The sequence below is a fragment of the Apus apus genome, chromosome 2 (genome assembly GCF_020740795.1).
Source record: "Apus apus isolate bApuApu2 chromosome 2, bApuApu2.pri.cur, whole genome shotgun sequence".
NCBI lineage: Eukaryota > Metazoa > Chordata > Aves > Apodiformes > Apodidae > Apus > Apus apus.
The window spans coordinates 9,261,516-9,279,119 of record NC_067283.1 but is presented as its reverse complement, the minus strand read 5'-3'; the positions used below and the strand labels follow the sequence as shown (position 1 = coordinate 9,279,119).

General features: G+C 40.6%; 1 protein-coding gene across 2 annotated transcripts in view; it reads left to right on the top strand.

Moving 5' to 3' along the window:
- Window positions 1-12,209: 12,209 nt before the first annotated feature.
- Window positions 12,210-17,604, top strand: part of LMBR1 (limb development membrane protein 1) — a 68,602-nt gene continuing 63,207 nt past the window's right edge. The window contains exon 1 of one of the 2 annotated variants that reach the window (XM_051610521.1): window positions 12,210-12,512. In XM_051610521.1, coding sequence (XP_051466481.1) covers window positions 12,450-12,512 — 63 coding nt within the window. In that variant the 5' untranslated portion in view covers window positions 12,210-12,449. The remainder of the gene's footprint in view (window positions 12,513-17,604) is intronic. The other variant, XM_051610522.1, reaches the window with a different exon arrangement.

The window sequence follows — 17,604 nt, the reverse complement described above, 5'->3', positions numbered from 1 at the left end:
AACCCCATATGGTTTTTCTTCTATAACTTTCACATGCCCAAGTTCAATTGCTTTTTCCCATCAGCAGAAAAGGTCATTCTCATTAGGAGACAAATAACACAAATTGGATTGATCCAATTTGCATATTTGAATATGCAAATTGTACATCTCATTTTTCTTCCCAAGTTCTGAACTCTGAATCAAATGGAATTTATTCTATTCTAAGCTGAAAATGAACTTCTATACAATAAAGAAGATTTGGTGTCACAGGGCATCTGACATAATTTAGCCACTTGTGATTCTAGATATTTGGTGGCAGACAGAAAGCCTGGGGCTGGATTTCACAAGAATGATAAATTAGAAGTCAGCCTAGATACCAGTTTTTGTGTAGAAACAGAGGTGATTAAGCAAAATTATTAGACCTGTTCAAGGCCAATATAAAAAAATGTTTTAAAGACCAGTATTTAAGATTGATGTTACCAGCAGCCCCTTGATGCAGACTGGGAATGTAGCCATGGAACAATCCCAACCTCCAGCAATGAGGAAACAGAGATTCAAGGTCACTTGGAAGCTGAGATGCTTTATATAGCACATTTCAAGGCTTGCGTACATTCTGGGCTGACCAGAGGTTCCTACAGTACCAAGAACTGTCCTTTTATTAGGTAGCCACTAGGAGTGAGTATCAGATGAGAACAATTTTGCCATCATTATCTGCGATGGACAATACACTATTATTCTGTAATAGAATTTAAAAGCATTTTCACATTGTATTCTTTAGTAACTAGGTTGAATAAGGGTGTGATCCAGTATTACTCTCCAGTTCCTTCAAAAACCATTACGTACTGAAAATTGTAATACATCAAAATTTAATTACATTAAAAGTGCTTACTAATGTTTTGTTATTACTCTGTTTCATCTTGGCATCTGCATGCCATCCATTAATTTATTTCAGTAAAAACTATAGGTCACATTGTGAAGTTCTTGATTTATTTCTATGTAGTCAGAACTCCCATTTTTTTTTTTTCCCAGGGTATGGATTCAGTGAAGACATTGATTTGGGGTACATGGCTTTGTGCATGCAGTGATGCATCTAACAGAGGAAGCGAACTAAGAGAATGCTTTAGTTTATGTATATTTCAGATTTGCATATAATAATATTTTTTCAGTTTATAATGCTTAAACTCATCAGTTCTTGTATTTAATTCAAACAGCCATTTTAATATTTACTCCATGGTAAAATAAAAAGTTTACTTGGGGCACAGACTTCAATGCTCTTCTTAAGTAATTAAAATCTAAACTGCATAATAAATTATAAACTGAAGAGACACTCCAACAGTAATTAAACTATATTTTTCTTTTATATACATACTCACACATTCATATGAAAGAATACTATAAGCTGCTGCTTCTTTGTAAGGTCAAACTCAGAATTTTCAGACAAGTCAATAGATATTCATTTTATATATAAAAAAAGGGTAATACCAGTGCCTTGATTAAAATTAACTCAGCATACAAATTAGTTTATTTTGGCTCATGAAAAGAAATTCTATAGAGGACACTATGTAATGCTGTCTTCCACATCAGCTTATTTTAGTACTGTGGCAAGGTGACTGTATTTCAGGGCACTTAAAATGTAAATAAATATAAGCACACAAACATACAAATAGATATATAAATACACAGACACATTATGTATAAGGAAGCATACCATATAGAAACAAATTTAACTATTTGAAAATGTATGCTTTAAAATGTATTGTATGAGAGAATCTTAAAAAAAATTATTCCAGAGATACAATAATCTTGTCCCCCTGACATTGTACATGAGTATTTTTATTCCATAACATAGGGCTGAAAGAACTGTCTGAAAACTATTGTCTGTAGTTATTTATTGACTCATTAATCCTTTATGAGGGTGGTGTGTGTGCAGAGCAAAAGGACAATATAGTTTCTCACATCTTCTGTTACTCTCAGTCCTGAAGTGGCATTGACCAGACAGATGGACATATTTGTGATTGCTTTGAGTGTGCAGTGTAGCTCACAAGCATTTCTCTCTGTAACAGGGGTGGTTGGAGTAGCTCCTTCTGCTCAGCTAGATCATTCCTTCTGTTCTGGGCTCGGAGAATTAATTCTGATTAAATTGTAAATTTTTGCTAGGGTATTTTCCCAGATCTGTCTGACCATGTATTGCTGTGGCAATATTGCTGAAGTGGTAGTGGTAGTGGTAGTGCTGAGAACCAATGGTGCAAGAACAAAGCCTGACAGGATCAGTGCTACAGCCTGAGAGGTACTTGCTCAGGTACTTTTATGAAGTGCTAAAGTGAAATCCTCACTTGGGTCTTTCAGCAGCTCTGTGGAGATTACTAGCCTGTAGTAATATAAAAATCAATTAGATGTGGGAAACTTGGAGTTGTACAGTGTCTGCTGCAGGATTACTTCACAAGTGCCAAATTACGTGATAAATTTTATAACATGAACGGATGAAATAGTTTTGTATTCAGTTATTCTATAAGGTTCTTTAGGCCACAGAAAGGGAATTTGAGACTCTCTTCAGAGCTCTTTGACAGGAAAGCTGATGTTCCCTCAAATCTGTCACGACTCCAATGCCTGACCAAAAAATATGAAGTGTAGAAGCGTATACCAAAAGATCCAGTGGTGGGGATGTAAGACAGAGGAAGGGAAGGAGTATTGCTGGTGCTTCGACCATTAGAAAATTGTATCTCAGTCAGGTGCTGCTAGGGTTTTACTGTGGTGTGTGGGGTGAAGAGAACTTGGCAAGGTTCTGAGATGCAACTTGAAGGCCAGTGATACAGACAGACCTTCTTCTCTGCTGTTCCTGTTTTAAAAACTGGAGACTTATGCCTTTCCTATGTGTAGGGTTCAGCTGCTGGTCAGAGAGTTTGGGATGACTTTGTCCAGACCGTGCATGAGATTTACTGAGAGGATGGCAAATAGACGTGCCAGGAGGAGTGACATTGTCATGAAGAACTTCTGACCCTGCCTCCACACCAGTAGCTGCAGCAAAGGAAAACCTGAGATGAGCAAGACGGTGGCATTGCACAGCCATGGTGCTGAACCCACATCAGCGGGGGACAATGACAGGGTTTGCCTCTATACCTGACCTATCCTGGATACAGGTGGCTCCGTGAATCCTGCGATCTAAGAAGCAGTTTCAGATATCAGGCTGGTAAGAGGCTTTCAGGTATCAATGCTGTTTGACTAGACAATCCAGGCAGAAGATGGGGCAGGGAGATCATCAGCAACATTTTTGACATAGTTTAAAATCCCCAGTTTTATGAAAATAGGAGAAAGAGAGACGCCAGGGCAGCATAGCAGGATGCCTGATGCCCATACCCCATCACTCGTAAACTGTGATATTGGACTTTTTTGTAGCAAGGATGTAGACTGGCATCATCAGAACTGAATGCCTAGAACAGTAGGTCCCTCATGTAGAATTATGGTACCTATAGAGATGTACACTGAGGAATGACACTCTTAGTAATATTGTTTGGTTTTAGGTAGTCCTGTGAGGAGCAGGGAGTGGGACTTTATGATCCCTATGGGTCCCTTTCAACTTGAGATATTCCATGTGACACACCACATGTAAAATAGGGTCAGATATATATCTGCCTGGTAGCACAGACATATATGGAACATTCAGCATGGAGTCTCTCTGCAGTTGCAATCGCTGGCAGAGTGATTCTAATTATACTAATGTGTGGCTCAAAGGACCTAAAAGTAGGAAAAAGAAATTATTTTAAAGAGTTGGATGAATCACAACATATTCCCTGTTCTGTCCTCCCACCTTCAAGACAGTATGAAATCTCTGAAGTCATCCATTCAGCCTGGAGAAGAGAAGGCTCTGGGGACACCTTACAGAAGCCTTCCAATACCTGAAGGGGGCCTACTGGAAAGCTGGGGAGGGACTTTGTACAAGGGCATGGAGGGATAGGACAATTGGTAATGGTTTTAATTTGGAAGAGGGTAGATTTAGGTTAGATATTAGGAAGAAATTATTTACTCGGAGGGTGGTGCAACACTGGCACAGGTTGCCCAGGGAAATTGTGGCTGCTCCATCCCTGGAAGTGTTCAGGACCAGGCTGGATGGGGCTTGGAGCAAGGAGGTGTCCCTGCCCATGCAGGAAGGTGGGAACTAGATGATCTTCAAGGTCCCTTCCAACCCAAACCATTCTATGTTTTTATGATTGAAGTACACAAATATTTATATATATACCCAAATGTTTAAAGTCACTAAAGATGGTTTTTGCTTTGAGGTCCAGAGGACTATATATCATTCCAGGGGTTCAGGATCCTGACATATTTTTGTTAGTTGGAGGTGCAATTATTGTAATGTAATATTTGCTTGAGAAAGGAAGTTAAACTCTCAGGAACAAATTAGCTAATTTCACATTACTGACATGATTTTTGTTAAAAGGCCTGCTAGATGTGAGTCCAGTTTCTGAAGGTAATTATTGTCTTATGTGATAATCTGTTCTCGTGATGTCAGCATTTTCTGATAGACCACTGGTGGAAGGGATGAGTGCTGTATGTTCTGTGGATGGAATACTGATCATTGGAGCTCTACTTAGAGTGTAGTCTTTGGTGGGATAACTGTGTAAAGTTCTTCTGGTCAGACTTGACAGTTGTAGTGGCCCTTTTTAGCCTTCCAGCCTTTGATGCTAGCAATGAGCTTCTACAGCAAAGGGAAAAGTTTAGCATGGAAAGTGGCAGATGTTGTAAAAGTGCATTTTATATATGACTGGTGCATGAAGGGAATACCTGCTGAAATTTATTTGCAATGTCCTTGAACAACATTGAAATCTCCAGATGAGGTGGTACCTGTGGAGCAAACCTATTCATTTTGCTAATGAGACAGAGGAGGAAGATAAAGATTTTTAAAATGCCTGGCATCATATTTTATTAGTCACCCAATATAATTATTGACAGGGATCGAGGATGTTAAGTTCCAGAAAAGGACTACTTATTATCTTAACACTCCTGAGATGCATTAAACACATTTGAATTTAATTAGAAAGGAGTATCCATGATTTAAGAATAAATCTTGCCCCTATTAATTTTAGAAATTAAGATGATTTATTTCCTTTAAAATTTCTAGCATTTTGGATAAAAGTCCTTCATAAAAGGTGCATGGCTTACTTTCAAAGACTAAATTTATACAATGTGGTTTCATAAACCAGACTGAGAAAAGGTTGCAGTTGAATACTGGTTAGATTTTTGAAATGCTTTCCGTGTGGTATTTAACAGTACAGTCATCTTAGTCTTGATGAGTCAGATACTGAATTTAAAAGAGAAAAATAAAATTATTTAACCAATACCGTAAATGTTTTTTTTTTTTTTATTGTTTAAAGATTTGGCAGTGCAACCCATCTTCTCCAAAACCTGTACTATTTCGTTTCTCAAAACTACGAAACTAACAAAAAATAACTTGAGGATAGTTTAAATTGAGCACAGATGGTCCAGCAGATTAATAATTTCATTTTTATGCTTTTTTAAGGACAAGGAGTACAGCCACGTTAAGTACTCAGGAACTGATAATAGGGGTAGATATTTGCATTTTCATCATTTATAATCCAGCTAATGCATGGTCACGTGTTTTAGAATCAATAGTAAATTGGCAGACTAAGATGTCTAATGAAAGATGTTGAATGGCCCACAAATCAAAGGAGAATATTCAAAAAGGGCAAAGAAACAATGAAAGGTAAACAATCTGCAGAACTCACAGGGAAAGCACAGATGTCCTGATGGGTGAGACTCCACAGCCTGTGCAGCACGTTGTGTAGGTGTCAGGCTCTAGTGCTACCTCTGCAACAAACCAAAGTGGAGCAGGGGCTGGAGCTGTTTTACAGGGTAGTAGGTAAGCACTCCAGGAATGTGCTTCATGGCACATTGACTTACACTGACTGAAGGGAAAGCCCTGGGGCAAAGAAGCAGTTGTTCTACAAGAACAGAAAAGTTATTTGTGACTCTTGGGTTTCAGAGACATATGCTGGTGCTGTTATTCACCCTGTGGTAAAACAACATGAAAACTTCCAATGATTATTTGCTAACACAAAAAATATTTGCTTCACTCTCAAATAACTCTTTTGGATCCCAATGGATTCCCATGGAACCAGCCCATGACTTGGGCAAGCTCATATTCCATATGGGCAAACATGGCACTCACAACCAGTAAAATAACTATAATATATATATTAGTATGTATACCCAAAGATTAGAAAAACATATAAGAAAAATTGATTTGGATAGAAAAACACGGGTGGAAATTATTTGTTTTTTAAAGGATGTATTTAATTCTGGGCAACAAATCACTGCCAATACTACTGGCAGATGACAAAGAAAAGTTGGCAACTACTGGAAATAACAGAGTGGCAAATTGCAAAGATGAGCTAGTCATACAGAGCAATCTGAAATGTTTGGGAGGCAGAAACCAAAAGAGGCTTGAATTCAGTCAAATGTCCATAGATACACCAGAAACAAGGAATCAAAGTCTTATATAAAGAACTGGGGTTGTATCTGGAAAACAATGGTTCAGAAGAGAAGTTATGGGTTGCTGCTGGTTGATATTGGCAAAGCTCAGAGATAGCCAGTATTTTCCACCTCAGGGAAATTATTGTTATAGCATTTGGATTAAAATGTACCTAAAACTGGCTTTATATAAGGAAAGAAGTGGACATGGCAACCCAAAACTAAGATAAAGAGTCATTAATCTTACTTTAGGTCTGCCACAAGGAAGCCTTTTCTCTACAGCCAGACCTGTGATAGCAGAAAGACGGGGGTAGACATAAGTTTCTTCAGTTGCACACCCCATTTGCTGCTGGGAAGCAGTAATGTTTCTCACCTCTGAAGCAGTTTGCTGTTTTCCTCTGTAATGAGAGAGCCTAAAATGAGGTGGTTTTATATCTGTTCATCGAATTGCTGAAACCAAGATGAGATACTGTTTTCCATTCTTTTGCCTGCATTTTAATAAGTATGTTAAAAGTTTGGAGAGAACTCAGGAGAGAAAGAAAAAAAAAAAGAGTTACTGTTTGAGAAAAATCTTTAAAAAGTAAATTCACTTAGAGTAAATCTTTTAAACTGAATGAAAAGGAGATTTTTAAGTGGATTGTCATTAGAAGGAAATAGCAAGTATTAAAGTCCTTAGCTAGGAAGGATGGAACAAGAACCATAGTTAGAAGCTGAAGGCAATCAAATTCAAATCAGAAATAAGGCATGATTTTTAATACAGATGGTAATTGAATATTGAACACACCATAAAAACAAAGTAGTGAGTGTCACTCTTTTGATCCATCCACGCCAGCTGAACACCTTTCTGAGGCTAACTTAATCAAACATTAATTTTGGGGCTCCAAAGAGACATAGGCTGGTGAAAGTGAGACTTTACTGCATGTGTGTTTTTGGGTGGTGAGGTTTTGGTTGGTTTAGTTTTTCATTCTTAGACTCTGTAACAATATTGACCCTGGCAGGAGTTTAGGAGTTCTGCCAATAAATAACTTCTTGAAGAATCAGGCAGATCAGCCATGGATAGACAGCATGGAGAACATGCCCCTGGGCTTGTTCACATTGGTGCAGCACCTGAACCTTGACATTTACATGCACTCTCAGATCCCTGAAAATTTCTTTTTATCTCATTCCTAACCAAATTTAAGCTGCAGTGAGGTGGGTTTGTTGTTGTTTTGTTGGTTTGGTTTTTTTTGTGTTTGGTTTTGAGGAGTGTTTTGAATCCTCACAGTGGGACTTGAATGACACAGTAAAGGTGAATGGAAAAAAAATGAGCTTTCAGTCACTTCAGGCTGCCTTGATAAGGAACTGAAACTGTTCTAGCTCTGTGACATGACTTATGCTTCTGTTGCCTAACAACACCAAGGTCCTGCAGAGCTTATGCCTCTATAAACTCTGCATGGGTCTTCTCACTCTAGGTTCCCTTCAGTGAAGCAAATTGAAGGACTAGAAGGCATTTTATTCATCACTGAACCCAGTTCCTTGGTTATTGAAAGCAATCTCACTAAACTTTTTGTAAATGGATTAAGCTCTAAGTTAAAAATAGTGGAGATATTTGACTCAAATATTAATTTCAAAAGCTTGTTCAAAACTGTATTTGATGATGCAATTTTTCTTCTGTTTTTGGCTGCATAGATTAATCTACATATTGATGAACATTTATATACATACACATACATATTTACATATTTTATACACACACACATATGTGTATCAGATTGAGCACATATGTATGTAGGTCTATACCAAACTAGTTTACATCCATTTTTTGTGCCAATATTTGCATTTTTTATTCAATTTTATTTCCCTTATCTCATTCAAAACAATTAAACATGTATTATGTCATAATATAGCATTTAGCTGGGAAGTTAGTGATACTGGATCAACACAATGAAGATAGAGGCTGGAAGTATTTTGAACCAAAAAAAAATGGTTTTTATTTTAAAAAAGCAAACAAATAGAGAACAGAACTAAGGTATGAATAGAAATGAAATGCCAGTCAGCAATATTTCAGGGTTAATCCAGACCCAAGACTGATTGATCTGGTTTTCTCATATTATAATACAATTCTTGCTATGCTTTAGCTTGCCAAATATAAGACATTGAAATGACCATGCCATAAATAATCTTAATGTGCATAACATTTCTTTTATTCCATTACCAACTTATTTTAACTTCTTAATCTTTTTTTCCTCTTCCATAATTTTCCCCTTCCATAATTCCCAAACAGTGCTGGGTATCATGTCTGGTTTGTGTTTACTTTAAGTTCTTTTTAAAATCAATGGTCACACTCATCAACATACTGAATTGGGTTTCAGGCTTCAATCTGGCAAATTCTTAGGCAATATGTAATCCTGTAAGTAGTCATATTAACTGAGAGAATAACTTTCTCTTTTCTGTTTAGTCCAAGCTGCATTTAGCTGAATGATGACTGGAAAAGAAGACATCATCTATTCAAATGGGGCTAGATAAATCTAGATTTAAAGACATGGTGCCAATTTCACATTTACAGTTAAAGAGAGTGATCTAAAATCCATTGATGAATTCTGTGGGAACCTTCCCAGTGAAACAGTTCCAATTTAAGCAACTTCAGCTTTAGCCAATTCAACTAATTTTATTAGCTTGAATATCCCAACATTTTTTTCAGGAGAATCTCAGCGTTAACCCAGTACACATAAAACCCTCCTTGGGGATTCAGGATACCAGACACTTACTGGGTTATCCTGAGGCTGAAAAACTGCTCTTTTAAAACTAGGCTGAAAAGGAATAAACTGAGCAAAATCTATTCAATCCTCTCAACTTTTATGCTAAGGGGTTAGGCACCACAAAAAGTGAGTTTAATAGAAGTCTGTTTTTCATTACTCCTTTTTTTGTGAGTATACGTGTACATTACCAGCTTGAGAAAAATGTTCAATTTACACCTAAATCATGTATATCTTATACCTAGACCAAGCTCCTTAGGATTACTGAGCAGGTTCTAAGAATTGCTGAGGACAGTCCCTCCAGCACTGTCTTTGTTATGTCCAAAGTATGGATGAAAAACACCTAGAGATCTTCTAACCCTGGTCTGGTGCAAGGTACCTCAGGCTTATTTTTTTTAGGTTTTCTTTTGGCATCCTGCAAAAGACTGCTTTCCTACTCCCATCAAAAACCAATGTGTTCATCAGTCAGCCTTCCTGTCAGTTTGCAAGAGCTGCCTACTCTAGATTGCATTTCTTTTGATATAAATAGATTTTGCTGTGGTGGCTACCATGACCTTCCTTTGTCATCTAGACACCTTGGAACTGAGCAATAACTTCTGCGCAAGAAAGGACTGAAGATATTTCCTGCCCCCAGTTTGTTCTTTTTAGCAAATATAAATGTGTATCATGTTTCTGAGGATTCATCAGCTAGAAATGGAAGAAAGAACTTGCCAGTCCATAGTATGAGACAAATTATCATCTGTGTCTCCTCCTCAGGTGTACTTCAAATTCAATAGATTAAAAAGAAAACCTGCAGCCCGAGTGGAAACAGAAGGTTCAGATCTGGTAAATCTTACATTTATTTCTGTAACAGCTAAAAAAGTACAGCTTATTTTCCTTCCAGCCTTCTATTTCAGAGCAGTGTTTACTATGTCTGCACATAAAGTTAGAAATGTATGAAATCCTTGATGCCTACATCCAGCTCTCAGACCTCAATGACATAAACTTAGTTTCAGATTCAATTATCTGTTTCAGGGTCAATGAGCTGTGGATGAATAATTTCTCAGGTAGCTCAGGAACTAAATCTCACCTCAGGCCTAGATTCCTAAGCAACTGGCAATAGGTGTTGGTATTTACTGGCAAAGATTCCCTAAGAGCCTATAGATTGCCCTGCCTTAAGCAGTTCTCTTGACTCCTAACTATGTCTTTCACTGTGTCTTCTTCCCCAAACTGCTTCACTCTTCCATCTGCTTCTTGTGGGTCATCCTTGTTGCCTGGATCAACTTGCTGTTTGACTGTGACCATGCTACTCCTTTGTCTTGGTATTAGAATGCATATTTTAATGTACCTACTCCTGGCCTAATCTCTGTTCCCATTTTTCCCCTTTGACTGGACCTTCTGGTCTCCCCAGTTCTTAGCTCTGGTTTGCTTTGGCAGCAACACTCTTTGTTTTTCACACCCTGGTAATAATACCATTGGAGTTTATTGCAAAGGTCTTCATATGGGATGATGAAAGTTGGGAACCTGTCTGTAAAAATGTTAAGCGTGACACTTTGCAATAACAAAAGTTTCTCTTGGAAACATAATTCATCATCCACTTTTAACCAAGAAAATGGGCCAGAGGCTGGCAAATTAATATAATCTGAATTACAATTGGCATTGATAGATTGTACAATGTATCAATAGTTGTAAATAGGGAGAACCTTATTTTTGAAACTTCATTGGAATAATGTTACATATTTGGATAGAATTAAGTGTTTGATTTGCTAAATCACCATCTATAATTTACAGCGTGTCCTAAATTAATAGTTTTTTGTTTTTATTTAGATAACTGATCTACTTGCAAACTCAGATACAAAGAGAGCTGCCTGTGTGAACAGAGGGCACCACTGGGAGATCATGCCTTTGTACTGCAGCCCTTGGCCAAAACCCAACACAGCAATTTAGCTATAAAAATCACTCGAAGACACAGACCTGCTCCAGACAAGTGGAATGAAAGTTTCAAGTACAATCTTTCATAAATTCTGAAGCAATTACAGGGAAGATTGAGTTCAAGGAGGATCAACTAGGTCAGAACACTCCTAGGCCCCCTCACGTTGCCCAAGTTCACAGAATCATTTTGGTTGGAAAAGACCTTTGTGATCAAGCCCAATCAGTGACCCAGCCCGCTGCCAAGGCCACCACTAAACCATGTTCCTCAGCATCACGTCTACACGTCTTTCAAATACCTCCAGAGATGTGGACTCCACCACGTCCCCCCCGGGCAGCCCGTTCCAGTGCCTGACAACCCTTTCAGCGAAGGCATTTTCCCTGGTAACCGATCTAAACCTCCCCTGGCACAACTCGAGGCCATTTCCTTGTCCTGTCACCTGTGCTGGGGGAGAAGAGGCCAACCCCTCACCTCGTCCCAACCTCCTTTCAGGCAGCTGGAGAGAGCGGCAAGGTCTCACTCAGTGACACTCTGTGCCTGGGGAGCACGACCCCTGTCCACACCCATCTCCTGAGAGGCCTGCGAGGCCAGGCCTGGGCGAACCTCGCCGGTGGCCCCGGCTCAGGACTGCTCTGGTGACCCCTCTCACTGGGAAGGGGCTTCAGGCCCGGGCCAGGCCCTTCCCGGCCACTGCCTGCTCCCCTGCCTGGCTCGGGCTTCAGGACCCGCCTGTCGCCGGCCGGCAGGGCAGCTCCCTGCCCTTCCTGCCCCCCCTGCCCCTCCCCACACACCCCGGGTCCCTCCTGCCCCCGAGGGCCGCGGAGCGACCCCCGCGGGACAGCGGCCATTCCGGCCACGCCCCTTTTCCCCCGGCCACGCCCCTTTTCCGTCTGGCCCCGCCCCCGAACAGAGCACGCCCCCTCCCCATCACAACTCCCGCCTTCCCTTTGGCCACGCCCCCTGCTCCCTTCACCGCGGACAAGCCCCGCCCCCTGGCTCCTCCCCCCGCCCCGCCTCTCCCGCCGGCCGTTGAGGGGCGGGGCCGCGGCGCGCGCGGGGACGCTGCGCGGTGACGCAGCAGGAGGAGCTGAGGCGGCGCTGCCCGCCCTTCCTCCTCCTCCTCCTCCTCCTCCTCCTCCTCCGCCGCGCCCGCCGGACGCTGACAGAGCGGCGGAACCTGCCGCCAGCGCCGCCGCCGGAGCCCCTCAGCCGCCGCCGGGGCCCCGGGGGAGCCGCCGGCGCTGCCGCTGGCCATGGTGGCCCGCCTGCCGCCGGGGGGGCAGGAGCAGGCGCGGCGGCGGCGGCCGCCATTGCGCGCGGGGGCCGCGGGACTATGAAGGATGGAAGCGGACGAGGTGTCGATCCGCGAGCAGAACTTCCACAGCCAAGTGCGGGAATACACGGTAAGGCTCTCGCACCGCCCCGGCCCCGCCCCGCCCCTCCTTCGGGCCGCCTGCCCTCGCGGCTTCCCCGGCTGAGCGATCCCCCCCTGAGCTGTCAGCGCGGGGCCCCGGAGGCCGCGGCTCCCGCCCCCAGCCTCCCGCCCGGCTGCCCCCACCGCCCGGCAGCACCCGTGGCCGGGCTGCCCTGGGCTTGTCCCGCTCTTTCCCGCGGTCGCTGCTTTGCCCCTCGCCCCAGGTCCCGTGTCCTGAGCGGCTCGGGTGGCCTGTCCCGTGTGGGCGAAGCTGTGTGTGCGTTTTCTCCTCCGGGCTCCAGGGCCGGCTGCCGGCTCTCACCCCGTTGTGGGTCTTCCTGTGCCTTCAGCGGAAAGGGGAAATGCCGTGTAGACCTGCAGGACAGAGCTGTGCCCCTGGATGTGCTCCTGTGCGCTGGGTTATGTGTTCAGAGTGCAGCCCTGTCCCGGCAAGGCGTGCATGGGATTCCGTGTTATCGCTTGTAATGCTAAGACCCTCGTGTCTTTTGCTGCATAGCTTGCAACAGATCTGTGTAACCTTCATGTTTTCCCTAATCCCTCGTGTCGTTCTCAGTGCTGCTGCGTGCCCCACGCTCTCCAAGTGGAGTAATGCAGAGTGCAGTGCCTGTCCTGTCCCATCTTCATCAACCTGCTGTAGTCGGGTGCAGCACTACACCTTACGTGTGCACGGAGAGAGCTGTTGCAGTTTCCTCCCTGACTGCCTCATAGTTGTTTTCAGGACTATTCAAAGCTCATAGAGATGTTTTGATGGGGCTTGTCACTCTTCTGCTTCAGTATAAAGAAGGGAATATACGAAGGGAATATACATGTAGGAGATGTGCATTGTTGTCTTCTGTTCACGTGCCATCCTAACTCTGGGGTAACTGTATTCTCTTTGCAGTTACTGCTGTCTGAGAAGTAATGAATTTCTTGAATAAAATATGATTTTGTAACTTGTTTTTAAATACTTTTCTGCTGTAGTGGGAGACACTATTAAATATCTGCTAATTGATTCATGTAGACCTATGGCTACGTTATTTGATAGGAGAAACTTGCCTGGATCCCTAGTGTGTTAATTTCTTTTCTGTATTTTAAGAATTTGGATGTTAAGACTTTCTTTTGGTGAAGTACTATGTTTCTGGGATTTTTTTTTTTTGGAAGCTTGCAAAGCAAGTCTGTATAAAGATAACACATTGTTTTAGGGGATTTCGTGGACCTTGCCTTTTCTGTGAGAGCATGTGGCATATGTTGTGGGATCTGTGAACAGTGGAGGGAGATTAAAAGAAAAACAGTATTTTTTAAAGAAGACTTTGAGCATTATCTTAATCTCTTTGATGCCATGAAAACAAAGGTATGTACTCAAATCATGCATCTCTTCTGGATGCTGGCATCCATCTTTTCCCTAGTATCCATTTTTCCATTTGTATTTCTTTGTGTTATAATTATCTCCTACTTGTACCCACCAGAGTCTTGTTCTGAGACATTGTACACTACATATTGTGCTTTTGTATCTAGTAGGATGCACAGATTCTGAGTCTGAGGGAATGGCTGTGTGAAGCCTCTCTGGGTACTGCTACAAATAGTGAAGGTGTGTTCAATTCTTAAGGAACTAGAGCAATTGATAACTCTTCCTCTTGGTGTGGTCATATAAGAAATCACTTAATGCATCAAGAACTCATATTTTAGAAGGGCAGTGTTGCTTTATGTGAACAGTGGAGGCAGAATATTCAGCGAATGACTTTTGCTCATGAAACTGTACTTTGTTCTTCAATATTGATGACAAGCCATCCAAGTTATTGTTTAATCAGCAGTGATAATAATGACAATTTTGCCCTTTAAATCATGCATCGATACAGTTGTGACCTTGCCTTTAATTTGTTGGAGGACCACTGTTTTATGAATACATAAACTGCTGCCATCCACAGCTAAGTGTACGACCTTCCTGTGGCTCTCATGTAGCTGCAGAAGCACATTGCAAGTGTGAATCACTTGTGGTTAGTTTAAGCATAACTAAGTACAGAGGTTATGTTGCTTACATGTACCATTATGTTAAGATCCCTTTGTAGTCATTGCTGCCCTTGCTGATCATGAAGTTACATGGTGAACAGAATGTTTTAAAATATGCAAATAGACAATTGTGTGGGTAGTGGGTATAATCATCAGCCCCTCAGCTAGAGAGGGGAACATATTCCACTTTCTGACACATGCACAAGACTTTGATTCCAGTTGCAGGTGGGCTGGGAGCAGTGGAGCAGTTAATAGAGAGATTTGGTCTTTGTTGTGTAATATTAGAGTGGAGGAAACCTCTATATGCCTACAAGCAGTAAGTAAAATTTCTGGTATCTGGTAGTGTCTTTGGAGATGTAGTTGTGTGGCCCAGTCTTTACTGGAAGCTAAAGTGAGATACTCAGGAGAGAAGATAAATCACAGTAAGTTGATGTACTTGAAAAGTACCCTTTTTGCTTTTCTTTTACAACTTTTCTTTGTTTTCTTTGAATAGATATAATTTCTAGATTGTGCTTTCTGATGCAGTCCTAAGGGCACTCTAAGCTTAGCTTCAGTGTAATGCATCTTTTCTGTTTCATCTAGTCTCTGAACTGGCAAGCTACAAAGTTTTCCATAAAGTTGTGTTACATAACAAAAATCAAAGGCTCCTTATCCCACTGGTGGGGCCTGTCTCTTCCTGTACGTGCCAACTTCTGCTAATTCCACCTTGAAAAGAGAAGTGTTTCTGACATGTTTATAGATTGAGCAAGAGTAGTAAAAGATTATTTTTGTTAAATCCTTCATCTTCTTTTGAGGTGACTGTCTCTGTGATTTAATGCTTAATTTAACTCCAGCCCATTCACTCATGACCTCATTTGGAGTGTGTGTTTAGTTCAAGAGGGAGCCTATTTGGAGGAAAATAAAGCACTCTGTGTTTTGTTGCTTCATGAGGATGATTTTTTACTAAGAGGAGGTTAACTCGTCTAGTTTTGACATGACTCTTCAAATGTGAATCTGCTATGTCAAGGATCTGTTGTTTGCAACAGCTATTGAAAACAACTAGACATTTTCAAACTGGTTCTAACATGAACATTCAGATTTAGTGAAGTAAACATGGAGATTGAGACCTGATGACCCAGTGTAAGAGACATGGCACAGAGGTGGGTTTGCTCTAAGTCAATGAAAGCCAGTCATACTCAGTTCTAAGGAAAAGGGGCATCTTTCTGAAAAGCAGCTTTAGTTGGTTACAAAATATAAAGACCGTTTGTGTTCTGTACTAGGTCAGCATTCCTGTGAAAGAGTTGTAAAGGCCAGGCGATGTTCTGTGTTGGTCTGATACTATCTGTTACTTTTGTACACTTAATTAGTTTGCCTTTCATGATTCTTTAGAATAATTTATAGTTTGCTGAGATTTTGCACATCCCTGGACAATATTTAGGCTTTTAAAGAGCTGCTTTTCCCTTGTGTCCTGTTATTATGTCTGTTTATGCAGCATAATTATAAAGTGTTCCATTTTCTGCTGACATTGTTGTGAACTGTTTATTTCAAAGTGCAGTGGTGTTCTTTGTGTTCCCCTGGGTTTACTTTTTGGAATATTATAGGCTCCTTTTTTTCCAGTTTGAGTCTTCTATTCTGCAATATTATTTTGCATTTTTAAAACTTACATCTACTTTTTAATGTTATTTTTCCATTTGCAGAATGTAGGGGTCTGAGTTTATAAAAATATAAGCATACACTTGGTTGTGAGGCTTTCTTGGCAAAATAAATACACTGTGCTTGCATTTGTAGTGTGGGGAAATCTGCAGGAGAAAACAATTTGACCATAGAATTGTTAGTTAGAAAGCTGAAGAACAAACAGTATATTTTGGAAGTACTTAATTATATTAAATGTGTCATGAAAAAATAAATTCTGATAGAATAAGTTTAAATACAAAAGTACTATTATAATTTTAATTCCTTCATGCAAGTCCAGGCAGACATTGAAACTGGTGTAATTGGTAGTTTTGTGATTAATGTCAGATGCTTCCATTTGAAAAACTAGAGGTTTTCAGGGATGTAGGCTTCAGATGCCAGATATTTGGAGAAACTTAGTTTCTTTACTTCTTAATGCAATTCCCTCTACAAGTAGGCTGTTTTTTTTTTTCTTTAGAATGATAGTACTTTTAAATAAGATTTTTAAATATATATATATATATTTGTTGCAGGTGATTATTTAATGTCTATGTCTATAGTTCAGAATCTAAAAATAATTTTTAGCAGTTTAGAAAGGCCTTTTTAGGTAGTTGCAACTGTGTGTGTCTTTTATTTTGTTGTTTCTGACTTCACTCTAATACCACTGGCTTTGTTTCCTCTCTGGTTTCTTTTTGTACATTTTGTCCTCTTCTATTTTGGCGCTATATGAACTAGTACAGTGTGGCTACTGCTGGCATTGATCTCCTATAGGGCTGTAAAATGAGTAAGGATATTTGAGCTTTTTGTTTCAGTTGATAGTGTGCTTTTGTTCCTGACCAGTTCTGCTTCCTTAAATTTATGCCCTGGACAAAAACTGTAATCTTCACAGACCCTTTTTTATGCCAGAAGTGATGATATTCTGATAATAGGCCAGGAGGAAAATGCTGATTAGAAGCCTGGGTGATGTTTAAGAACAAACTTCCTACAAAAAATGAAATGTTTGAATATTTATTTCATAAAATAAATGAGTATTTGTGGTAGTGGTGTGAGATAGAAGATTAAAAGATTGGTGCACATTTAACATAATTACATATATAAAATGTTGGCATCATTCTGTTATCTTAAAAATACACCTCTATTTTAAACATGGGTGCTGTGCTGAACTTTAAGAAGTGATGAGTCATTTTCTGGCTGCTGGTCCTGAGGATCAACACTCATGGATCCATCTGGAATCAATAGCCATCTCAAAATACTTGGCATAGACAAGTGGATAGAGAGATGCTTATCCCAAACAGGAACAGCTTTTGGAGAGTTCCATTTTTTCTGTTTACATAAAATAAGTATGAAAGACTGAAGTGTACAAGTTACTATCATAGTTCAGAAGAATTTCTTTTGCATAATGATGCGTTGTTTGTAGTAGCAAT